We start from the raw sequence: 26,946 nt of genomic DNA on the forward strand, positions 1-26,946 counted from the left end.
GAGCAGCAAATCTTCTTCCTGGATCATATCTTTACTTGCCAACATTCTGCTTTAATGAACTGATGCTGACTTTGAAATATAAAGTCAAGGAAGTGCTACATTTAAACTTCATAGTCAAATCTTTTCATAAATATTGTTGATTACACTATTAAACGTTACAATAACTTAAACCTGAGAGTCTCTGCAGTATATCAAGCTAACTCTGTCATTATCCGAAATATGTTGATGGCTTTTCATAACATATTGAAAACAATTATGTCATACACTGTAGTGTGAGTGAATATCTCATAATCACAGAATAAGAAACTATATTTTTGCATAGATTAAATTACTGCTTATTATTAGCTTTATTAGTTTTACCAAATTCTGAAACAGAAAAAAGAGCACTATCATCCTCACAACGTCTTTCTTAGTTCAAATAAAAATGGGAACATATGCTAATATGAACCTAACATTGACATTATGCAATTATAAAATCTGATATAATGCACAAGTACCATAACTCTTAAACCTTTACACATACATTTAGTTTCAACCACAATAAATTTTATGATGCCATCAAGCTTAGAAGAAACATTGTACAGGAATGACAGAAGACTGAAGACCACAGCCTCTTTTTCCAGGACTCAAATACTGGAGTTGAGTGAGTACATACCTTTTTTTTGGTATTTAAGAAGTATATTGCTCTCTGGGTTTTTAATGGGTATTTAAAAGATACCCCAAAATAATTATTTACATTATTTCAATCAAGCAACACAAAATATTAGGTGTACAATTCAGTTTAGCTGCTTACCATTCACAATGACAATGATATCCCGGAAGTCAATTTCTCCTCTGGCTTCAACTCTTCCTTCACACCTGTAAACTCCTTCATGACTTTTGTTGATTTTAAAAATCTGAAGATTATTGTTTGGTAACACAGCAAATCTATCTGGAAAGGCATGTAATAGATAAAGTAGCATCAGCAATTAAAAGCATTGCCATGAGAATTGTTATGAATTTCTAAGACTGAAGCACTTGTGCTCATCAAACTGCAAAAGTGTTCATCAATAAGAAATTATCTATGATAAACTTGTTTCATTCCCATCTCTATCTCCCTCTTCCCCATGTGTGTGGGTGTTCACTGTTCAACACAGGAGAGTCTTCTTTGCCATTAAAAAATGCATTCAGCCCAGAATGTATCATATTTACAACATACCTGTAAGAAAAACAGGTTGCTTACCTTCAACTGAGGATCTTCAAGTGGTCATCTGTGCATTCACACCTCTGGGATATAGTGTGCCTGTCCCGACCCCGATCGGTATAATGGAAAGCAAAAGGGATTTTCACGCCTGCTCCCCGGTCACGTGCCGGGCTCCACTGCACACGACCAAGGGAGGGGCACGACAATCCCGCCAGTTCCTTCTGACCGCTGCCCTCAGTCTCCAAAGAAAGGAAGGAAGGACCGAAAGCAGAGGGGAAGGAGGGCAGGCAGTGTGAATGCAAAGATGACCACTCAAAGATCCTCAGTTACAGTAAGCAACTTGTTTATCTTCTTCGTGGTCTCTGTGCATCACACTTCTGGGAGACTAACAAGCAGTACCCACCTACCTGGAGGAGAGAGCTAAGGCCCTAAATCTGCACCACCTGCAACACCGATCGTCCAAACATGGAACGCTGATGAAGATGCACATCAAGGGCATAATGCTTCACAAATGTGTGAGGCATGGCCCAAGTAGCTGCGTTGCAGATATCGTCTAGCGACGCACCTCACAGGAAGGCTGTGGATGCTGCCACTGCCCAGGTGGAATGTGCCTGTAGTGGACCTGGGAGCGACCTTTTAGTCTCCACAATCTACTTGGATAGATATTGGGATGACAGCTTCTTCCCTTGAGAGGGTAGAGCATAAGAAACGAATAAGGCCGGTGATTTCCTAAAGGGTCGTGTTTGATTCAGGTAAAAGAGTAAAGCTCTTTTGATGTCCAACGAGTGAAATCGGCGTTTTTCCTCCGTCGAAGGGGACAAAAAGAACACTGGGAGAACACTGTCCACTTGAAGATGAAACTCAGAAAAAACTTTCAGTAAGAAAGAAACATCTGGAGCCAACATGACCCCATTGTGATGGAAACGCAAATAAGGGGGGTCACAGCAGAGTGCTGATAACTCTCCCATCCTCCTAGTGGAGGTAACCACAACTAAAAAGGCAGTCTTCCATGACAGAAGCTGCAGACTACAAGTAGCCATAGGCTCAAAAGATCTGTCCATAAGTCTCGTAAGCAACATGGGTAGGTCCCATGCTGGCGTGGGACCATGTGACGGAGGGAAGAGGTGGGTCAGGCCCTTAAGAAACTTCTTGGTCTGAGGGTGGGAAAAAACAAAATGACTGTCAATTGGCAGGTGATTAGTTGAGATTGCGGCTAAATACCTTCAACAAAGCACCTAGGTCCAGACGAGATAATAAGAACCCGAAGATTGCCATCAAGTCAGATGGGGATGGTGGCAATCCCTACGAGTCAAGGTGAGACAAGAATTTCTTCCACTTTCCAGCATAAGAAATTCGGGTAGATGGTTTGCGACAGTTCAATAGGACATGATCTATTCTGTCTCTGAATGCTCAAAAAGTATCCTCCAAACTGTGAGCTTGAGAAGCTGCACATCGTGATGCAATATCTGCCCTCTCTCCGCGAGGAGGAGTTCTGCAGCTGGAGGAAAATGAATGAAGGAGCCCTTGGATAGGTGGAGCAGAGTGGAGAACCAATGTTGCCGGGGCCACCACAGGGTCACTAAGAGACAGCATGGCTTTTCCTGCATTAGCTTGACTAGTACTCTGGAGATTAGAGGAATCGAAGGGAAGAGGAACACGTGAAGACATGACCATGGGACCAGAAGACCATCACCCAGAGACAAGGGATCTGTCACCACTCTGGAACAGAACAGACAACATTTTCTGTTGCTGGTTGTCGCAAACACTTCCACCTCTGGATGGCCCCAAAGGTGAAAGATTGGTTGGAGATATATCCAATTGAGCTCCCACTCATGCTCCGATGCACCTCCTCTGCTCAAGAAGTCTGCTTGGATGTTCAACGTCCCCGGTAGATGGGTGGCTCTCAGGAACGTGTTCCACGACTGACACTTGTCCCATAATTCCAACTCTAGTTAACATAGCCCCCTGGATATTGTACCTCCATGAATGTTGATATAACATAGGGCCGTTGTGCTGGGCCACCAGGTGTCAGAAAGACCTGAGTGCATACTGCATTGCCAGCAGTTCCAGAAAATTAGTGTGATGGTGGGCTACATGGGATTCCCATCGAGCCCCGATACAAATTCCCTTGAGGTGTGCGCCCCATCCCCAAAGTGACACATCGATAGTCAACGTGAGTGCTGACGTGGGCGGATGAAATGGGGCTCCTGCTAGGAGATTTACCGGATCTGTCTACCAAAGCAGAGAGCCCAAAGCAGTCAGTGGGAAGACCAGACTAAGGGATTGGGGATGACTCTGTGGGTGAAACCTGTGGATGAACCAGAGCTGGAGAGTTCTCATATGCAATCTGGGAAAGACAATGACATTGATGGTGGCCGCCATCAAACCCAGCAGCCACTGGATTTGTTTTGCTGTGGCATGCCCGATCTTGTGGAATAGGGTCACTAGATCGACAATGTCCCTTGCTTTCTGGGGAGGGAGGAGGCCTTGCAAACAACAGAGTCCAGGATAGCTCCTATAAACTGCACTCTTTTGGTAGGAAGGAGCATTGACTTTTGTAGGTTCACCTTGATGCCCAAGGATGTGAGGACGGACAAGGTTAGGTTGACATGGGTGAGCAGGGATGCCTTTGAGTCTTCTACCAATAACCAGTCGTCTATATAGGGAAATATCTGGACTCCCCTTAGACGGAGATGTGCCACCACAACCACCATAACCTTCGTGAAGACCCGAGGAGCCGAGGACAGTCCAAACGGAAGGGCTTTGAATTGGAAATGATGATTGCCCACTGCAAAATGGAGGAAACAGCGATGGAAGGGGTGGATGGTGACGTGAAAGTAGGCATCCTTGAGGTCCAACGTCACCATCCACATCCCTGGCTTTAGGAGTGGAAGAGTGGACTGTAAAGTTGTCATCCATAACTTTTTGTATAGGATAAAAGAGTTCAGTTTCCTGAGGTCCAAGATGAGGCGTAAGCCCCTGTCCCATTTCGGTACCGTAAAGTAACGAGAGTAGAAGCCCGTGAGGGGGCTACGGGTACCGGTTCTATAGCACCCTTGCTGAGAAGGGCTTGAACCTCTTTCAGGAGGATGACTGAAGGTGGTGTGACGACGACGTGGGTAGAGGAAGGGATTTGGGAAAACTCTATTAGATATCCCAATTTGATTATTGACAGGACCCATAGGTTCGATGTAATAAGCTTCCAAGTCGACAGGTGAGGAGACAAGCGCGTGGGGAACGCGGGGAGGAGATAGGAGTCAAAGACTCTGTTTGGGATTCCTAGTGGTTTTGGGTCTAGATTGGGATGTAGATGAAAACTTGGGTTTTCCTCCATAAGGATGAGATGAATGACTAGGGGACCTCTGTCAGTGTGGCTAGGAAGACGATTTTGATGAGGGTCTGCTGGACCATTGCTTGGTCTACGATTTTCCCTTGTGTAGTTTTGTAGGAGGTGTAACCCCTAGGCTGCGAGATGTCTTGATGCTTTTGTCGAGCTCTTGAAACACTGCATCTGTTGTGGAACTAAAAACTCCATCATCCTCAAATGGAAGGTCCTCTATGACAGTTTTAGTGTCTGGCTGTAAGGCAGATGAACGAAGCCATGCATGCCAGCATAAGGTGACTGAAGAAGTGAGAGTCTTTGCTGCTACATCCAGCGAGTGCTTGGAAATGTTAAGTTGATGTTTTGCCAAAAGCATTCCTTCTGTCTGGATACGCCTGGCTTGATGACTGCAGTCATGAGGGAGGGTTGAGATAAATTCTGACATTTGTTCCCAAAGGGCATATTGATAGTGTCCCATACAAGCAGGACAGTTAGAGGAATTGATACCCATAGTTCCAGCGGTATAAAATTTTCTCCCAAAAGAGTCAATTTTTCTTACCTCCTTGTCTGGAGGGGTAGAGTGGCTACTCTTGCCCTTGGCAGATGAGGTAACCACAAATTCAGCTTTGGATGGATGAAGAGAAATTCTGCCCCAGCGAGTGCTTGGAAATGTTAAGTTGATGTTTTGCCAAAAGCATTCCTTCTGTCTGGATACGCCTGGCTTGATGACTGCAGTCATGAGGGAGGGTTGAGATAAATTCTGACATTTGTTCCCAAAGGGCATATTGATAGTGTCCCATACAAGCAGGACAGTTAGAGGATTTGATACCCATAGTTCCAGCGGTAGAGGCTGGATGGTGGGTAGAGCTATTGTGCGTGCCATTCATTTGACAAAGTCTCCGTAAGGCTTAACGTCCTCCGACGGCGAAATAGGGAGGTTGACCTCCACTTGCTGTGGCGGGGACGGTCCTAGCGGTGGGTGTGAACTCTCTTCATCCAAGTGCGAGCTAGGGGAGCTGGAGCGATTTGAAGGTTCAGAGAATGACATCTGAAGGATCGGCATCGAAGTTAACGACTCCGATTGATGTATAGGAGGTTTCAGTGCTGACGACTGGAGACAGGAGCCTTTAGCAATCGGTCTCGACTGTGGAGGTCTAATGAACTCCGGTGCTGGGGAGGGATCCCGGTACCGAGAAAGTCTGGAAGACGACGATTGGCAATCCCACTCTACAGGGGGGCGTGGAGGAAGCCATGGCATCAATCCCAAAAATGGATAAGCCCCATACAGATATTGCCACTGGCACTGATCCTAGGTCGGTGGCTGAAGAGGCGTTGGTGATCGATCCCGATCCTCGGGGATGACTAGAGGTGAAGAGACGACCACATGTGTCCTTCGGTCTTGCTGTAGGTTCTTGATGTTGAGGGATCGAGGAACCTGGGTCAAGTCCAGCTCCTGGTCAGACTCAGGGGATTGGATGGGGTGAAGTGAAGGTGACCGAAGTGCACCTTGTGGCTGCCCTTGGCTTGTGGAATCAAGCGAAGCAGCTGCGAGAGAGCCTTTCTTGTGCTTCTTAAACTTGATAAGCCTAACGTCCTTGCCCTCCTTATGTTTTTTGGAAGGAGTATGAGCTTCGGACTGTTGTGCTTGAATCTGGTGCTTCGGCACCGATTTTACGGCATCGATGGAGGTCGATGGCGAAGACAAGGTGACTGTCGATTCCGAAGTGGGTGTTGACATTGAGGTGTGCACAGACATCTCCTGAGATGAGTGCTGACGGGCGAGAGCGCAAATTCCATAAGCGCCACCTGACTTCTAGCTGCCCGATTCTTCCTGGTCTGTTTGGAAAACTTGAAACAATGGGTCCAAGAGTCTACTCGGTGCATTTCCCCCAGGCATAAAAGGCAAAGGGAATGTCCATCTGGGGGGGGGGGCAATCTTACTGCCGCACTTTCAGCACCGTTTAAAGAAGCCCCACTGAGTTGCCATAGGCCGGAGGCAGGGGGCCAAGAAAGAAAGTCCAAGAACAACTATCTAACTAAATTATGTTCCTAACCAACTAAACTTGAAGAAAAATGTGGCCTAAAGGCCAAAAAGAGTAGTTTTACTGACCGGAGCAGAGAGGGTCCTACCAGCACGTCAGTCAGAAGAGAACTGGCGGGATTGTCATGCCCCTCCCTTAGTCATGCACAGTGGAGCCTGGCACGTGACGGAGGAGCGGGTGTGAAAATCCCTTTTGCTTTCCATTATATCGATCGGGGCCGGCGCAGGCGCACTATATCCCAGAGGTGTGATGCACAGAGACTACGAAGATCTTAAAATAACTCAGAACTAAATTATTAAAGGAAAATTAAACCCCTGAAGACAATGTAAGATTTATACAATGTTCCACTTCATACCAAAAATAAACAAACTTAGGGTAGCTCTAGTATATATTTACAGCTTTTTAAACATTCAGTCAAACTTTACTTTTTGGTAAGTTGGATAATGTTCACACAATCTTGTTTCAGATTTCTAAATAATATTGATGGGAAGAAAACAGAGTACAGCTTAAAGCCATGTTGGAGGAAAATATTCTATTGTTATTCTAACCAAACTAATAGAAATTGATCTGACAATTCTAAAAGTCATGGCTATCCATATTTAATCTAATTGTTAATAAAGGCAAAAGCCTTAAAAAGTCCATTAATTTCTTCCCATTGCTGGATCAAATTATAAATATTTGCAGTAGGTTAGACAGGGTGAGCTCCTGTCTCTAGTTCCAGCTCCTGCCAACCTAGCAGTTCGAAAGCAAGAAATTGCAAGTAGATAAATAGGTACCACTTCGGTGGGAAGGTAACAGTGTTCCGTGCGCCTTGGTGTTTATTCATGCCGGCCACATGACCACGGAAACGTCTTCGGACAGCGCTGGCTCTTCGGCTTTGAAACGGAGATGAGCACCGCAACCCTAGAGTCGGATTCGACTGGCTTTCGAGCAAGGGAACCTTTACCTTTTTATATCCCTGACAAGAAAGAAGCTGCCTGTCCTAGACAATATTTTGCAAAATAGGTGATTATGTTTTACCAATGTGTGTGTGTGTATAATTTAAAGTAGGGTTGCCAAGTTCCAGGTGGTGGCTGGAGAACTCCCAGGACTACAACTGATCTCCAACTAACAGAGAGCAACCCTAATTCGAAAACTACTATTTTCTAACACAAAAGAGAACTAATCAAACAGTTAAAAGGAGGCTATAGTGATAGGTTAATAATCTTTTTTGGTTTCTTTAGAATTCTGGTCATAGTAAGACATATAGGTTATGAATAAATCATTATTATAATTATAAAATAGCCTGAGAGCTTTATTCTGTCTATTATCCAAATTTTTCTTCTCTTTAATCAAATTATTAAATATGTTCTTGCTCAAATCAGAGCACAAGTTGAAATGAAATGCTGAAATTTTATACATTCACGGACAGCCAAAGATTTAGCAAACTGTTCCATTAATATTCTGTCTTCTTGGTCTACGTTCAGACTCTTGGTTGTCCTTTCGGGGAGTTGAGACTAAAGTGAATTCCAGATCAGAGTTACTAAGAATACATGCCGTAGGAACATGACTGATCCAGCTCGCAGATGAATCCCCGGCCAGCTACAATGTGTGTGTGTAATTAAAAATACTGTATGTTGTCTTCCCTATCCCCATAAGTATTTGGCTTACTGCTGGATAATGTAGTTTCTGGAACATTTTTTTATAGCTAGCAAATATGGGTCTCTGTAACTTCATCTCTGTCTCAAGTGTCCTGTATTCTGCAAATACTTAGTCATCTATTACACTAAGTCTTTGGGAGTTTACTGATGGCCTGTACACATCTCTTGGGGGGGGGACACTAGAGTCAGTTGACTTTTCAGCTTCTGGCTCTGGGAAGAGAGGGAGGAGAAGGTAACAGAAGTAACTTGGCAACAGATATGGGATTAATATCAGGGCATAACATACTGGAAACAATGGATGAGTACTGAAAATGGCCAGTCAGCAAGTCCAGTACCATAACATCACCTTGTGCAAACCTCTGTCTTTAAGATGAGAATTATAAACTGACAGTGACCATATTTTTTATTAGCCTCTTCAGTACCCAACATGACTGATTCTTCTATATTATATCAGGACATTGGAATATAAACTTTAAATCAATTGAATTTTAAATTAAAAAACATATAATTTAAAGAGTTACCAAAATACTAACTGTCAGCAATATTTGAGACTTCCTCATTTTGATACAACCAGCTGACAATGGGTGCAGGTGAACTAGTAACTCGACAAATCACTTGTGCATCTTCACCCTGAACAAATTCTTGTGGAGATGAGATATCTTGGAAAGTAAGCTTTTCTAAGAAAGAAGGAAACATCATTAATAGTTTTTTCAGCTTTTTGTTGAGAATTCCATTATATAGATAAATAAAAGATATATCAATCACTATTGCTATTTTAAAGTGTTCTTAATACCTGCTATTTGTTACAATATTGCAATACCTACAACTGTAAAGCACAGTTAGCTCTGTTATCCCCATACAGGGAGGTGTCCAATGCTGAAAGACAATGCTTTAAGACTACACAGTGTAGCATATAACAGGATACAATTTTCACTAAAATTTCTTGGGGTTTTTTTGCTCAGCTACATAGCCAGTATTAGATATTGTATTATATACCTGTGTAATCTCCCTTATACATAAAAGCCGAATAGTGGTGGCACTTCTCTAGAACATTCCACACACTCTGGAGTTGGTTGGCGCCCTGGTGTGTCACTCAGAATCTGTCCCGATCCACTGGCTGCATTGCTTGAGTCTCACCTCCAACATTCTAAACAGTTTGCTATTCCTCTCCCCCCCATAGCCAGTCAGAACACAGAGGTTATTTGCATATGCAGCCTCATTGGCCTTTGCCTCGGAACACAGAGGTCGTTTGCATATGCGACTTGATTGGCTTTTGCCTCTAACATTCTAAACAGTTTGCTGTTCTGTAGTATAGTATAAAAATAAAAACAGGAGATCAGTGACATTTTATATACATATATAAGGTAAATGTGTCCAATCTCCAGGTGAGGGCTGGAGATCACTCAGAATTACAACTGATTTCCAGATGGCAGAGATCAGTTCCCCTGGAGAAAATGGTGGGCTCTGTATCCTTATATGCTGCTGAGGTGGCCCCCGTATGACAGCCAATGTGACGTAGCAGTCAGGGCTTCAGAGCACGGGAGAGGCTGCAGGTGTGTGGGGGTGGAAAGCTGAAGAGTGAGGTTGATGATTGGCTGGGAAGGAGATAGGGTTGCCAACTGCAGGTGGGAAATTCCTGGATATGTGAGGGATGCAGCCTGGAGAGGGTGAGGTTTCAGGAGGCGTGGGACCTCGGACAGGTACAAAGCCATAGACTCCACCCTCCAAACCAACTATTCCCTTCTGGGGAACCATCATTGCCAATCTCCAGGTGAGGGCTGGAGATCACTCAAAATTACAACTGTTCTTTAGGTAGCAGAGATCAGTTCTTCTGGAGAAAATGGTGGACTCAGTGTCATTATACCCTGCTGAGGTCCCCACAGCAAATTGACACTGAGTGTCCAAGGCCAGGGCACCCGCCCAGAGCCTCTTTCTATAGGTCATTGTATTTATTTTCACAACGGGCCTTTTTACTAGTATAAAAATAAAAACAGGAGATCAGTGACATTTTATATACATATATAAGGCTTACTAATTTATTCATGATTCCAGGCTCTCTCATTGGCCCTTGAAGGGTACCGCATCACCCGTTGGCAGATGAACTGCCACTCAAGAGTAATCAGTTGGCATTGGATGGGTGCTGGGTCTGCTCTTCTCTTCCACCCACTGCAGCCTAAGCTACTCTTCTCTGATTGGGCCAGTGTTTCAAGGTCATTTGTATATGGAAGATGATTGGACCTCACTCCATTCTGCACCTCAAACTCCCCCTCCCCCTCCCCCTGAAGACAGTTGGAACTGTCACATTTGCAACCTGGTGTATCCTGAGGTAAAATATGTTCTCACCCACAACACATCACTTCCCCATCAAAAGAAACAAACCCAATAACACAACCATGCCACACCACAAAAAAAGACAGATCACACCACGAGCAGAATACCACAAGGCAAAAAATGATAGGAAAAGGTGCCAGCAGTCACCCTATTACACCACCGTATCATTGCCTGAGACCACCACGATGGTTTCCCATCCAAGCAACTTCCAGACCAGAGATGAAAACTTACAGCTGTTTTCGCACATGGACAACTTTATGTGGCTTTCTCAAGGGTGCGCCGTTTCCAGGATATCTGAGTTCATGTCGTTGATGGGCCCCAGCAAGGAATACTACTACCCCATTCTGACAAAGTCTTAACCAGAATGGTTGTCTACAAAGAGGTTCTTCTGTCGTCATGATATTTTCTAATGTGATTTCATTGTTTCTCTGAAGATCTGCCTACAGGGACTAATGCTCTTCTGTGTAACAACTCTTCACCAAAACATGCTACTTTGTGCACAATGACAACTGTCCTTCTAATTGCAGCCAGTATGTACTGAATGTATTTACACTATCCAGCCACTACCCACTGCTTAGGCATACCTTTACTGCCTCTACCTCCTGGTCCACAACAAACACCAACAACACACTGCCACTACGCCTTCTGTCGGGTGCCAATGAACAACTCCCACTGTTTTAGTACAAATACTCATATGGCCATATTCCTCTTCTACCTTCACATCACATCTGTCCTGACCTCTTTGACTACCTCTGACCTTGCCCCCCACTTCCCTTGACACCTGTTTTCTCACAGGGCACACGCGATGACCACTTGCTCAAACATGCAAAAGAGGCACCAGATGACTTTGCAAAATGCACAGATGCAGAACTTACGGAATGTTGCACCCTGTCATGGCTTTTCTGGCCCTACCCATCCCAAAATCCATTCACCAACACTGTGATTATGGGTGCTTCAACCTTACATCGTACGACCATGGACAACAATTGAGTTGATTTGATTTATTTGATATATATCCCGCCCTCCCTGCTGAGGCGGGCTCAGGGAGACTTAAAAGCAGTTCAAAAATACAGTTAGAGTAAAATACAATAAAACCTAGTATAAACTTATAATTTACATTAAGATAACAGTCAATTAAAACCAGATACATAAAATGCTGGAGCACACCCAAGCAACAAGCAGAGCAGTTTTTATAAACATGGTTTAGGTGACTGTTAGATGTTCCATATATCACACCTGTACAGTTCTTGTTTATTATGTGGCAAGCACAGGTCAGGATTTCAATGGTAGGACCCAGGTTACAGGCTGGAAAGCCAAAGCTCAGGGACATTCCTGGGTGTGTACTGTGGCTCCTTAATCGAATGCCTGGTGGAAGAGCTCCGTCTTGCAGGCCCTGCGGAACTGCAAAAGGTCCCGCAGGGCCCTGATCTTTACTGGGAGCTTGTTCCACTAGGATGGAGCTGCCATCGAGAAAGCCCTGGCCCTGGTTGCCGCCAGTCTAACATCCCTAGGACCTGGGAGGGCTAACCGATTTTGTGCCCCTGAACGCAGTGCTCTCTGGGGAACATGTGGGGAAAGGCGGTCCCTCAGGTATGCTGGACCCTGACCATATAGGGATTTAAAGGTTAAAATCAGCACCTTGAAACGAATCTGGTATGCTATTGGCAGCCAGTGTAGTGCTTTCAGTACTGGCTGGATGTGCTCCTGCATGGGGATACCCATCAGCAGCCTGGCTGCCACATTCTACACTAACTGCAGCTTACAGATTTGAGACAATGACAGCCCCATATAGAGAGTGTTACAGTAGTCCAATCTTGAGGTTACCATCGCATGGATCACTGTTGCCAAGTCATCGCATTCGAGAAACAGAACCAACTGCCTAACCAGCCGAAGATGGTAAAAAGCTGATCTGGCAGTGGCTGCTACTTGGGCCTTCATTGTTAAGGAGGCATCCAAGAGCACTCCCAAGCTCCTAACCTCCAGCACTGGCACCACCAGTGCCCCATCAAAGGTCAGAAGTGGAATACCTACCCCTTGGCCCATTTCAAATAAGGAACTGGACCTCCGTCTTCATCGAATTCAGTCTCATTTGACTCAGTCTAAGACATTTAGCCACCGCCTGCCACTCCCGGTCCAGATCTTCCGGTGTGGAGTCAGACTGGCTGCCCAACAACAGACAGAGGTGGGCGTCATCCGTATACTGGTGACACCCAAGCCCATGCCTTCAGGCAATCTGGGCAAGGGGGCGCATATAGATATTAAACAACATTAGGGAGCATACTGCTCCTTGGGACATGCCACACAACAGTAGATGCCTTTGGGACAGCTGCTCCCCTAGTGCCACCCTTTGTCCCCTGTCCTGGAGAAAGTATGCAAGCCATTGTAAGGCGAGCCCCTGAACTCCAATGTTAGTGAGGTGGTGGATCAGTAGCTCATGGTCGACTGTGCCGAATGCTGCTGACAGGTCTAACGACAACAGCACTGCCGATCCGCCTTGATCCAGATGCATCCAAAGGTCGTCCGTGAGGGCAACCAGTGCTGTCTCTGTCTCATGTCCTGGGCAGAAGCCAGACTGGAAGGGATCTAGAACGGAAGTGTCATCCATAAAGCTCTGTAACTGGACTGCCAATTCGGCCAGATCCAGTGATAGTTTCTTCAAGAGGGGATGAACCACAGCCTCCCTTAAGTGTCCCAGGGAACAAGCCCTCCAAGAGAGACTTGTTAATGATCTCCCCCATGGCACCTCAATGTCCATCGTGACCTGCTTTAATGAGCCACGATGGGCACGGATCCAGGAGGCATGTGGTAGGGCAAACAGTTAAGAGCAGTTTGTCAGTATAGCTAGGGGCTCTGGGGCAAGTGATGCTCTGTCTTCTTGGTGCTTGGGGGGGGGGGTCAACAGTGGGAGGGCTTCTAATGTCCTGGCCCCACTGCTGGACCTCCTGATGGCACTGGTATTTCTGGCCACTGTGTGACACAGAGTGTTGGACTGGATGGGCCTTTGGCCTGATCCAACATTGGCGTCTCTTATGTTCTTAACTTCCTCTAGGCTGAGTGGATTGAAATAATCTAAAACCTGACCAGAAGATGTGCATGGGGACTCAAGTTCACTCACTGTTTCAAACGTGGCAGGGAGGTCACGGCGGAGTGACAAGACTTTATATTTATTTATTTATTTATCTGCAAGATAGTTTGCTAATGTCTCACAGCCAATATCCAATTCTCTAACATTTGACCTACCTTGTGGCAGAGTCATCAATGACCGAATCATTCTAAATAATTGGGCTGGGCGTGAGCTCGCAGACACAATTGTGGCTGCATAGTATTCTTTCTTTGCAGCTTTGACTACCGTCTCATAGAATCTCATAAACATCCTGTAAGATGTTTTTGTTGCTTCGTCACAAGTATGCCACCACCATCTCTATAGCCATCTTAACTCTCGCTTCATCAGCCGCAACTCCTGGGTATACCAGGGTGCCAGCCTAGCGTGAGTGCATAGAGGATGTCAAATACAATTACTCTGTACTACCATAAGATGTGCTGTTCTTCACTCCCATATTAGTTCTTTACACTGCAAAACACTACTCTGTATTTACTCTGCCTACAAGACACAAAATCATTGACCCCACCCTCTTTCTAGAGCTCATTATTTTTCCCCCACAACGGGCCTTATTCCTAGTATATGCGTATTTCTAGGACATCATCAGTTAATATACTCTCTTCACTAAAAATATACTGTAGACATTATATAACATAAAATCAGGACAAAACAGTTTAGTTCATGAAGCCATATAATTCATTCACCACAATACAATATGGTATTGAATTTTTACTATAGTGTATTTTAGAGGGGTTTCCTCAGCTTCCTTTCTAAAATTGTTTATAAAAACTTCTGTTAACTAAGAAATAACCTGCACTACCAATACACATTTGGATTTCTTCTGCTAGTAGAAGATCCCCTTCCAACAGAGGAAGCTCTTGCACAGAGGAAGGTGCTACCATTAGTAGTACAGATCCATAGGATCCAATACTGCCCAAACCTTCTTTCAGTGTTGATTTATATCTCTTTACTTTTATTTTTTCCTTTTTTCTCCCTAAATCCAGCTATAGAAAGTTGAACTTATACATACTCTGATTTATTTTTAACAGTAGTCTCTGAATGTAACTAATGTGAATTGGTAGACGAAACCTTCCAATACTTGTACAATAAAGAAATAAAACAAAAGGGAACTAATAATGAATGACACTACACCATCATCCTAGATACTGGGATATGTACACAAGACAGGTAATCTGAAGGAAATTCACCCTTCCAAAAACATCATGACAGATGAACTTATAATAGGTGTGATATAGCAAACCAACATCCCTGGAGAATTTAAACAATTTTCCACCTGGGATAAATTCCAGAATAGCTGTTGTACCAACATGTTGCTGCATGAATAACTAAAAGTCTTATGAAATTTAATGAATAACTCATTTATTGTGGCCTAAGATTTCATGGAAATGATCTTACTTGATAAAATTAATCTGATGAAGTAGGATTTTATCTACATAAGATCATGCCATAATAAATGCATTAATATTTATTGTGCTCCATATTTCTACAGGACAGTCATATTCAGAGTCCCAGTCAGTCAGTCAAAACTTCTATTGGCATAGATTTAAAGCAAACAAACAAACCCACAGCATCATACAAACCACAGATTTTAAATATACAAAGAATCATCCCACCAAAGCCTTAACCTTATATTCTCTAACCCTCATGGCAATAGAGAGGAGCCTCACCACTGAAAATGTAATATGAGGGCGGAGATCTGATTGGAGAAAAGATACTAGTTTCTCTTCTGAGCAACTGTGCTTGTTGATCAAAAGGGAGTTAGATAGGACATCCCATATTTTTGTCATAGAATTCACAACCAAGTGAGATGTGGGTAACTGATTATGTTTTCCTGCTACTACCCAGTCAAAAATTTCAACTGCATCCTACCAAAGCTCTGACAAAAATCACCTTATGATAGCAGATAAAGGTGTGCAGTGATTACAAATAGTGCAACTCTATGCAGAGTTATTCAAGCCTAAATCTGAAGAAAAATGCATAGGATTATACTCCTTGCACCATTCTGCAAACTGCTTACTAATCATAGCAAACAATGCTTCTCAGGGAAAAAAACCCAGCTATATTTCAAACATACAAAACTGCTTTGTACTATTGTATCAGTGGACCATTTATCCCAACATTATCTACTCCAATAACCATTAGTTCTCTGGAGTCTCAGATAGAAATCTTTCACAGGTCTGTTAGTAACCCTTTTACTTAGCGATGCTAAGTACTGGACCTAGCATCTTCTTCAGGTAAAACTAGTATGTCTTCTGTTTTTGAGACACATACACTCTGGATGGCAGCTTTACATATGTTTCATATATAGTTCAGTTAAAAGGAAAGAAAGCCTTTCTAAAGTCTAGAAAAGACATGAAGTATTAACATGAAACATTATGTCAAGCCAAAATTAAACTTTGGCCCCTACCACACGGCAGGGGAAAAGCCTCTAAAAGCGTGACTTAAAAGCTGCACCAAAGTTGAAACGCCGCGGCAGGATCCCACGGATCCCCTGGCTGCGGCGCCTTTTCTCCCCGACGCGATCAGACGCCGGGGAGAAACCATGGCAAACTGCGCATGTCGGAGCATGCGCAGTTCAGCTAGGAGCCGGGGATGCGCTGGCGCAAAGACGCGCCGGCGATCCAACGGCCCGGCTTGCGGCGCGTCATCCGGATGAACCACCTCGGTAGGTGGTTCCCTTTTGACGCGCCTCAGACGAGGAAAGGGCCGGATCGGAGACGGGAGCGCCATGCCAGCCAGATGTTGGCATGGGATCGTGCCCATTTGCTCCGTCTCCAATCTGGCCCACTCCTGGCCCAAAACGCCTCGTGTGAACAGGGCCTATATATTGTGTATCTTTACAAATCTGAATGAAATCTGTTTTTGTAACAAAACAAAAAAAGATTACAGTAAAATATTTCTGGATAAATTAGTTTCCCTTATTCACCTCTTCTCAATGAAACCTTTTCACTGTGTATCCTCAAAAAGGTTCTGTATTCATATTATATAAAGTAGAGTTGTGAGGTTGATGTGCTTGGGATGTCAAGCACTATTAAAGCTTTCAGCTTCCTATGCTTATATTTTACCATCCTTTACATTTGTATATACAAATAAATCACTGTTTTGCAAGATAAAGTTCATTCAGTATTGTCAATAATTCATTTCTGTACATGAAAGATAAAAAGAGACAGCATAGTGGCTTGATTTATTTTACCATTTATATTTTACTTACGAAAAATTTCCAAAACAACAGTGGCTTCTTGTGTTTGTCCTCTAGAATCTGTAGCTTGACACCTGTATATTCCAGCATCTTCCACATTTGCATTGTAAATGGTTAACCGTGATCTAACACCTTCTTTCTGAACCACTATTCGTTGACTGGAAATGATCTTTTCTCCTTGAGGATTATACCAATCTATACTCTCAGCCTCACCAATCACTAAAAAGAATAATACAAACACATACATGTAATAATAATAGTTTTATATTATATATATGATATTCTTCCAATGGCTAACTTTTCCTACCTGCAAATCTATTTCAGAAGAATGACCCTCCCAGAATTTCAGAAGAATTTAATATTTTGAGACAACAATATGAACAATTCTCATGACATTTTGGCTCCAAGTTTAATCATGGGGTTGCTTCATCTATAAAGTGGCTTTTGCGAGTGACAACACTGTTTGAGGGGTCAAGCTAACTTAAAGAAACATTATCAGAAATATATTTTATTTATGATGTGTACACCAATATGAAATATTAAAAGATTAAAACAAGTGGTCTGAAGGTCAGATTTCACAGAACATCAATATGAGCTTGAAATAAGCGTCAGTCATTCTACATACAGAGCTGATGATTTCACATACATAGTTGATCCATATCAAATGACCAATAAGACCATATGAGTTTCAGCCTCTAGGACCTTCCTCAGTGGTCAATAAAGCTATGATAAAAAGATACACACACACATCCAGAAGCAAATATATATACATTGAAGCCAGGTGTTGCTTTCTCATATGCTGTGTGGTTGCCAGAGGTCATTTTGGGGGGGATCACGGGGGATCGCAGTTCCCCCGGGTGAGGTATGGGGGGTGGGGCACATGACGAAGCCCCCCCCGCTTCCGGCCGCCCCGCTTCCGGCCCTCATTCAGCCAGAAGGAGGCAGGAGAAGAGGGAGGGTAAGTTGCTTCCTCCCTGCCTCTCCCCACCCCTGCCTGCCTGGGGCCAGGGAGGGCCTTTGCGGGGCTTCCTTGCACTCCTGCCGGCCTTGCAGGTCCACCGCCGGGCCCCTGATGTCAGGGGGTGTGGCATATGCTAATGAGTTATGTGAGTTATGCTAATGAGTTCCCCTAGCTCTTTTTCTGCGAAACTACCCCTGGTGGTTGCTGAAAATGTATGGAATAGGCCATGGATAACTTCTCACAGTGACTACACATTCTCAACAAAATCTTCAATGATACACTAATCTGGTATGAAATCTCCCAACCCTCTGGATGTGTGTGACATCAACCAAGAATGACTAAAGAATGATGTTCTATGAAGTCTGACTTTCAGACCACTTGTTTTTAATATTTGAATATTTGGTATTGTGTACACCATAAGTAAATATATATATATATATTTGATAAAATTTATCTTTTATTTGGAAGGGACAAATTTATCATTGACCCTTTGAACAGTGCTGGTATATTTTGTGTTGAGTTTGTCTTCCCCCTTTTTGCATCCTCTTTTGTGAGTGACAAACATGCTAGATTAGTATACCAACCGTCCTAAACAGAATTACATCCTTCTAAACCCATTGACTGTTTAGGATTGTACTGCAAATGGATAACAGAATCAGTGAAAGTACACACGATGCAAAAAAAATCTGGCAGCAGGAAAATCTGCTGCTGTCCCTATGATTCTTTTTGGTATGGAGCTTCTGGAATCATCATCTTGGGGAAAACAACTGCCTGGAAACTTTGCTTGTAAATCAGCTAGCAACCACATCTATAAAATGCATTTGTTTTCATTGAGACTTCACCTTGCCACTTTTAATGTTGGTTCTCCCACTCAAATGAAAATTAATCTGTCCTTATGCTAGGTAAAAGGACATTTTGCTAAGTAGCTAGGACTGATGAATCCAATCGAGTACTGCTGCTACTTACTGTCATTTAGTAAATGGAAAATTTGAGGGGATTACACAGGGTTGTATAAAGATAGATCTATAGAACATCCTGACTGACCAAAAACAAAACAAAACAAAAAACAACCCCACATGCTTTTGAAGAATTTGTAGTTTAATTTCATAAATGCTGATACATGAAGGATTTAAACACAGAACATTGAGGAAGACAGAAAACAACTTTTTCCTATTACAAACATAAAATTAAGAAAGTGAACTTGCTCTGGATACATGAACTTCTAAGGCCATTTTCAAATACTACAGCTACCATCCAGGACAAAGAAACAAAGCTCCCATTCCCCACCCCCTGTCCCTTCCAAATATTGAAGTCACCTACTTGAGCAATGGTTCCTGGATGTACTCCCTTATAAGTGGCTTACATATAACACAAGAATATCACTTAAATAAAAGCTTTCACCTTTTCATTTCAAAGGAAAGAACAACATGTATGTCAGAGAGGGTATACAGTCCAGTAAGACTGAGAATGTAAGAGAAATAGATTCACTTACAGAAACACTATGGATGGAAATATGTGTGCCCCAAAGGAAGCTGAACTCTGGGAGTTTGTTATTGCCTACCAGATCAAAGAAGCAAAAGAAGAGATTGGATTTATACCCTGCTCTTCACTCAGAGTGGCTTATGATTTCCTTCCCCTTCCCCTCCCCACAACAGACACCCTGTGAGGTAGGTGGGGATGAGAGAGCTCTTTCAAGGACTGCTCTTTAGAGAACAGCTCTGAGAGAACTTGTGGCTGAACCAAGGTCACACCAGCTGCTGCATGTTGAGGAATGGGGAATCAAACCCAGTTCTCCGAGATTACAGTCCGTGCTCAATCACTACACAAAACTGGTTAGAGGATGATTTTTTAAAAAGCAAAAGAATTAAAGAAGGGAGATAGGTGAAATGATTGCGTAGTAATAGGGGATTTAACTAACCACACATTGATTGGGTAAATATGTGCTCAAGTCAGGAGAAAGAGATTGGGTTTCTAGATACTCCCAATGACTGTGCCATAGATCAGATGGACACTTAAACTACCAGGGGGGAAGCAATCCTAAACTTGGTCCTAAGTAATGCCGAAGACCTGGTGAGAGATGTAAACATGACAGCACTGGTTGGGAACACTGACCATAATGCTATTTAGATTAACATTTTTGTAAATAGGGAGTTGCCCAAAAAGACCAACACTACTACATTTAACTTTAGAAGGGGTAACTTCTCTCAAATGAAGGGCTTGTGAAGAAGAAATTGAAAGAAAAAGTAAGGAGGGTCAAATACCATCAGGAAGCTTGGATCATATTTAAAATTACAATCCTAGAAGCTCAGAGAAAGGGTATACCACAGGTTAGAAAAGCTACAAATAGGTATTTCAAAAAAAGGCCTGCACAGTTAATAAACAAAGTAATGGAAGCAGTAAAGGGTGAGAAGGATTTGTTTAAGTGGTGAAAGTCTAGTCCAAGTGAGGTAAATAAAAGGGAGCACAGGCTTTGGCAAATAAAATGCAAAAAAAAAAAATCAGACAGGCAAAAGGAGACTATGAGGAACATATTGCAAAAACATAAAGACAAATAATAAACATTTCTTCAAATACATTAGTAGCAGGAAACCAGCCAAGGGGGCACCGGGACCTTTGGATGACCAAGGGATAAAAAGATTACTAAAGGATGATAGGGAAATGGCAGAGAAGCTGAATTCTTTTTCTTTTTTACTACTGCCAATTTTGGGATGGGTATTAAAAGACCTGAGTTAGATTGAGGCGATGAGAGACGAGGTCCTATGACTGATGGACAAATTAAAAACTGACAAATCACCAGGCCGAGATAGCATACATCCAAGAGTTCTGAAATAACTAAGATGTGAACTTGTTGATCTCCTGACAAAAAATTGTAAACTATTATTAAAATTTGTCTTCATTCCCAAGGACTGGAAGATAGCTAATATAACCCCCATCTTTAAAAAAAAGGTTCCAGAAGAGATCCAGGAAATTACAGGCCAGTCAGTCTAACATCCCCACCAGGTTGGTTGGTAGAATCCAATTTTAAAAATAGAATTAGTAAGCAGATTGATGGACAAAAGCTATTAAGGAAGAATCAACATAGATTCTTTAAGGGAAGATCTTGCCTCACTAACCTATTTGAGTTCTTTGAGAGGGTGACAAGCATGTGGACAAGGGTGACCCAATAAACTTCCAGAAAGCTTTTCATAGAGTTCCTCATCAAAGGCTCCTAAGTAAACTCAGCAGTAATGGGATAAGAGTACAAGTCCTCTTGTGGATTAAACAATTAACAGGAAAAAGAGAATGAGCACCAATGGGCAGTTTTCGCAGTGCAAAATGGTAAGCAGTGGGGTCCTGCAGGGCTCGGTACTAAGCTGGACGAGTGGGCATCAAAGTGGCAAACATGGGCAAGCACAAGTAATACACTTTGGAGTCAAAAATCCCAACTATAAATACACATTGATGGGGTCCAAATTGGCTGTAACTAACCAGGAGAGAGATCTTGGAGTCATGGTAGTCAACTCACTGAAAATGTTGACTCAGTGGGCAAACTGCAACAAAAAAAGGGGAAATGCTATGTTGGGGAGCATTTGAAAGGGAATTGAAAACAAATCAGCAAGTATCATAATTCCCCTTTATCAATCTATAGTATGGCCTCATTTAGAATACTTTGTACAGTTCTGGTCACCACAACTCAAAAAAGATATTATATCATTGGAAAAAGTACAGAAAAGGGCAACTGAAATGATTAAGGGGGTGGAACACCTTTCCTATTAAAAAAGGGTACAGAGGTTAGAGCTCTTTAGCTTGGAGAAACGACAACACAAGGGTGCCATGACAGAGGTTTACAAAATTATGCATGTGATAGAGAAGATAAAGAAATACTTTTCTCCCTTTCTCACAATACAAGAACTCATGAGCACAATAAAATTGATGAGTAGTAGGTTTAGAACAGATAAAAGGAAGTGCTTCTTCATCCAAAGAGTAATTAACATATGGAATTAACTGACATGGGAAGTGGTGGCAACTACAAGCATAGACAGCTTCAGGAGGGGATTGGATAAACATATGGAACAGAGGTCCATCAGTGGACCCATATGCCCTCTGCTCCACCCCAACACACACAAAAAATAATATCAAATTAATATTGAATAAATGACTATAAACATACCCAAATAAATTTTCAGTGCAACACAAATAAATTCCACAACTGGTTCTCACCACCCCAAACAATTTCATGTCATCTGCAAATTTAGCCACTTCACTGCTTACTCCCAACTCCAAGTCATTAATGAACAAGTTAAAAAGCATCGAATCCAGTACTGATCCCTGTGGTACCCCACTGCTTACCACCCTCCACTGAGAAAATTGCCGATTTATACTCACTCTCTGTTTCCTATTAATTAGCCAGTTTTTGATCCACAAAAAGCCTTGTCCTTTTATCCCATGACTATTGAGCTTACTTAGGAGCCTTTGATGAAGAACTTTATCAAAAGCTTTCTGGGAGTCAAGGTAAACTGCATCTATTGGATCCCCCTTGTCCACATGTTTGTTCACTCCCTCAAAGAACACTGAAAGGTTAAGTGAGACAAGATCTTCCCTTACAGAACCCATGCTGAGTCTGCCTCAATAGGTTTTGTCCATCAATGTGCCTACTAATTCTCTCATTAATAATGGTTTCTACCAACTTACCTGGTGTCGACGTCAGACTGACTGGCCTGTAATTTCCCAGATCTCCTCTGGAACCCTTTTTAAATATGGGGTGACATTAGCTACCTTCCAGTCCTCAGGAATGGAGGCAGGTTTTAAGGAAAGATTACATATTTTTGTCAGGAGATCCACAAGTTCACATTTTTTTTAAAAAAAAGAAGCAACCTAATATGCAGTGAAAATAAAGAGACAATGTCAATTAAGAGCATTTATCTTCTCTGCCCCCTTTATTCAACTAGCTTGCATCTTGGATCCTTTCTTCTTTGCTTCCATAAACTTTTTCCCTAGAGTGTCCCAATCACAATCCTACAGAGTTTTACACTCCAAATTATACATATGTTGAGCTAGAGCCTTCTTGTCTGCATGTGCACAGATCTTGCTGAGAAAAAAAAATCCCTTCAGGAGGTCTTTGAGTCTGGTATGCAACCCCAAATGGCACTTGATAATGGAAATAGGAAAGCAGAGAGCCAAAGTACAGAAGGGAAAGGGGGGGAAATAAACAACATGGGTGGGACAGAAGAGATGATCAGGGAGAGAAGAAAGAGTGAGTGGAGCTGTTTCTGTAACAGGACTGAGAGGGATGGGAAGTGACTGGGGAAAATTAAGACTGGATAAGAGGGAGGGAGAGTGGCCAGGGCAGGCTTAAACCCATGCTGATCAGGTGATCAAAATGACTTGCATGCTTTCAGCTCCAAGCCTCTGACAATAATCTTGGTCTTCGGTGATGGCTTGTGGCACAGAATATACTTTATATATTAGTGATCATCTGCCATTCAGTGCCATACAGTGTGGGGCTAGAGGTTGGTAAGGGAGAGGAGAATGGGATATCCCTGCCTTCATGATTCCTCACAGGTCCACTGATGGCATATTATACACAGAGACAACTAAGCAAGGTATTTTCAACAAATGCATTTAAACACATCAAAATTAAACAAATATGTATACCTGTACATGTGAAGAATTTGGATACGCCCACACTGACTTCTGCTTTACTGAGGGAAATTGACACTTGTAGAAGTGCTGTAAAATATAATTGAGACAGATTTTAAGGCACATTATATATTGGTTAAAATTAAAAAGCCTTCCACATACACAGTCACCATGCAATCTTTTTTCTAGAAACTGGACACCCAAAAGGGAAACAATAGGCTGTCCTCATTCTTGGTTTTGTGGATTAATTCAAAGTAGAAGAATTATATGACAGCCATGTTCAGAGATCAGAGGTTCACCCATTTATAAAAAAACAAGACATAGAAGTCCTGTCTGTTCTGCTCTTTTTCATACTTGTCTTTCTGTATCCCACCACAACAGCTAAGCATGAAATACCCAGCATTTGTCTATTCTCACAGAATTACTAAAGAGTATGAACAAAAATCTGCATAAACTCTTCACTTTTTCTTATCCTTCATAAAACATGACAATTGGTAGTTCCATGTAAGCACTGCATGGTAAATGAAATATGTAGAGAACTAGTAATCTGTTGCCTCCAGCCTGCCATACATTTAGTATTAACACTTTTCAAAATTTCAAAGCAGTTGTGAAAGTGAGACAGCATTGGGTGGTCTTCATGTGTTAAGTGAGAAGGATTGTCGGCTGAGTTGTAAAATTCTTGGAGATTTGGGGGTGGAAAATGGAGAGGGTGAGGTTTGTGAAGGGGAGGGACCTTAACAGGGTCTAATGCCATACAGGCAAAGCTCCAAAGCAGATATTTCCTCCAGAGGAGCTTATCTCTGATGTAATTCCAGAAGATCTCCAGGCTCCACCTGGAGGATGGCAACCCTACCAAACCAAAGCTATTGCAGGGAATTCTGTGTTCTCCTGCTTTTAATCCCTATATGAAATGTACTGTTGCTGTTTTGGCTTTGGTAGAATCATGTTCTTTTTCTTACAATTCACCATGCAGAGGTTAGGCATCACATTGCACACTGCAGAATTTTATATCTATCTGTCTGTATGTCTGTAAGAATATATACACATTCACGCACACACATAAAACCAAATGAGATCTGTATTTTCACATCCCGAAAAAGATACAAGCAGAAGTAATATTGTATATGGTTGGACTCTGTAAGGCCACAATAAAGAAATCAAAACATCAGCTACTTTTGAAATAAGATTCTTTACATTTGCATGCATCTCATGTACCACACATAGAATTGTGTTTCCTTTCTCTTCACTCTCTTTCCTGATTTGTGCTTGCATGAATATCAGAAAAGCTAAAGACCATACAGTTACTAGAGCTCCAGTGAACCAAAATGGATGCTAATCTTAAACACTGCTTTATGCCTATGGTGTTGGGAGTAGAATATATATTAACACATCTAATTCTCAATGTGACCAAATATGTAGATATGTAAATCCAGAGACTGAGGCGATGAGCAGACAAAACAGATCTTTCTATAAACTTGAAAAATGCTCCATGTTTGCAGAAAAAATTGAAAACTAAAATAAAATACACTGAGGGTTAAAACAATATAAGCAGCACCGGTACCTTTCAGGAACACATGCCCTCAGTGGCCATTAAAACCACAAGAGTATTTCCAGCCTTCAAGCCTTGGTTTCTGTCAGGTGAAGTGGGCAGGGCCCTTTCAGGCCTGTTTTGGATTTTGAGGGAGGACCTATTGGGGCCATACCTAAGAGCGATTATCAGGGGACTCGCTGCCACACGACTTACACAGCCATTCTCTCCTCTATGTGCCAGTTTGGTGCCAGTTTGGTGTAGTGGTTAAGTGCACAGACTCTAATCTGGGAGAACCGGGTTTGATTCCCCACTCCTCCACTTGCACCTGCTGGATGACCTTGGGCAAGCCATAGTTCTGGCACAGCTGTTCTTGAAAAAGAGCAGTTTCGGTCAGAGCTCTCTCAGCCCCACCTATCTCACAGGATATCTGTTGTGGAAAGGGGAAGGAAAAGGAGTTTGTAAGCTGCTTTGAGACTTCTTTGGGTAATGAAGGGCGGGGTATAAATCGAATCTCCTCCTCCTCCTCCTCCCCCGCTTCTTCTTCTTCTTCGTATGTAAAGTGCTGTCAAGTCACAGCCAACTTATGGTGATCTCTGCAAGGGGTTTCCAAGGCACATGAGAAGAAGAGGTGGTCTGCCATTGCCTTCTTCTGCAGAGTCTTCCTTAATGGTCTCCCATCCAAGTACCAACCCCGCTTAGCTTCTGATAGCTGATTGCCATCTTCCCACCCATTGTTTCCTATGGAGGGAGATATCCATCCTTTTTCCAGGGCAAAGTACTGTCAAATACAAAAGAACAAGCAACCACTGGCCAAAAGCCTCCCTATGGAAACAGCCAAGAAGTCCATCAAAACCAACCAGAAAATCTCAGCAAAACCACAGGCAAGTGTGGCAAGTCCAATACATCCAATTTCAAATCAGAGAATACAAGCCAAACCAACTGAAGCAAGGAAAAGAAATCTAGCCCACCTCAGTAGAACCAACATCAAACCACAGAAGCCAAGTAGAACTCAGTGCCACTGTGGCAAGACAAGATCAACAGAACCAATGTCAAACAAGAGAATCCCAGTTGAAACAACTTGTGATCACATTTGCCTTTGAGAACAGCCTACTCCACCCTCCCTCCTGTATCCTGGAAAACATGGGGGGGGGGGGATAACCCCAAGTTTATTATTTAAATTGAAAAATACCCATAGTATTTGAACACAGTACTCTACCGTCAGTATGTTGAATGCTCACACAATTTTTACACATTTGTCTGCATTGCTGAATTTATTTTTGATTTTCCAGGGGTTGCAGGTTGCCTGCAGAAGAACAGCCATTAGGACTGGTTGACTGAAATGAAGGACAAGCTGATGGAATTGCTCTATCTTCTTAACGGAGCTGCACATGCAGAAGAGAAAGGAGTAATTTCCATTGGCATACCAAGCCTATTTGGTTCCCAGGGTGGATAATTTTTTAACATTGCCCCTCCTCTATTTTTTTTTTTGTTATCAAGTCACAGCTGACTTATGGTGACCCTGTAGGGTTATCAAGGCAAAAGATGTTTGGAGGTGGTTTGCCACTGCCTGCCTCTACACTGGCCCTGCCTCTACACTGGCCATTTTATTTAACTTCCTATATATAATCATGCCAGAAAAAAAAATCAATTCCAACACACTATTCCATCACAAGAGCCAGCATGGTGTTGTGGTTAAAGTGTCAGACTACAATCTGGGAAATCCAGGTTTGAATCCCCCTCATGCCATGGTGGCTTGCTGGGTAACCCTGGACCAGTCACATTACTCTCAGCCTAGCCCTGTCTTGGATAACCCCAGAATAGCCTGATCACAAAAGCTAAGAAGGGCCAACATGGAGGCAGGCAGCCTCCCAACGTCTCTTGCCTTGAAACCCTACAGGGTCACCATAAGTCACCTATGACTGGATGTGGGGAAAATAGAGGGTGTGTGTGTTAAAATCATCTGCCCCAAACACCAAATAGGCTAGGTATGCCACTGT

At 42.8% G+C, this 26,946-nt stretch overlaps 1 protein-coding gene across 1 annotated transcript in view; it reads right to left on the reverse strand.

Annotated features, from left to right (window-relative positions):
• The window catches only part of NCAM2 (neural cell adhesion molecule 2), a 454,404-nt gene that overhangs the window by 228,053 nt on the left and 199,405 nt on the right, over positions 1–26,946 (reverse strand). Inside the window, 4 exon segments of the mRNA XM_015422532.1 lie at positions 794–931; positions 8,721–8,864; positions 16,851–17,057; positions 23,434–23,508. Of these exon segments, the coding sequence (XP_015278018.1) occupies positions 794–931; positions 8,721–8,864; positions 16,851–17,057; positions 23,434–23,508 (564 nt within the window).

This window comes from Gekko japonicus, unplaced genomic scaffold (genome assembly GCF_001447785.1).
Source record: "Gekko japonicus isolate JY-2015 unplaced genomic scaffold, Gekko_japonicus_V1.1 scaffold1351, whole genome shotgun sequence".
NCBI lineage: Eukaryota > Metazoa > Chordata > Lepidosauria > Squamata > Gekkonidae > Gekko > Gekko japonicus.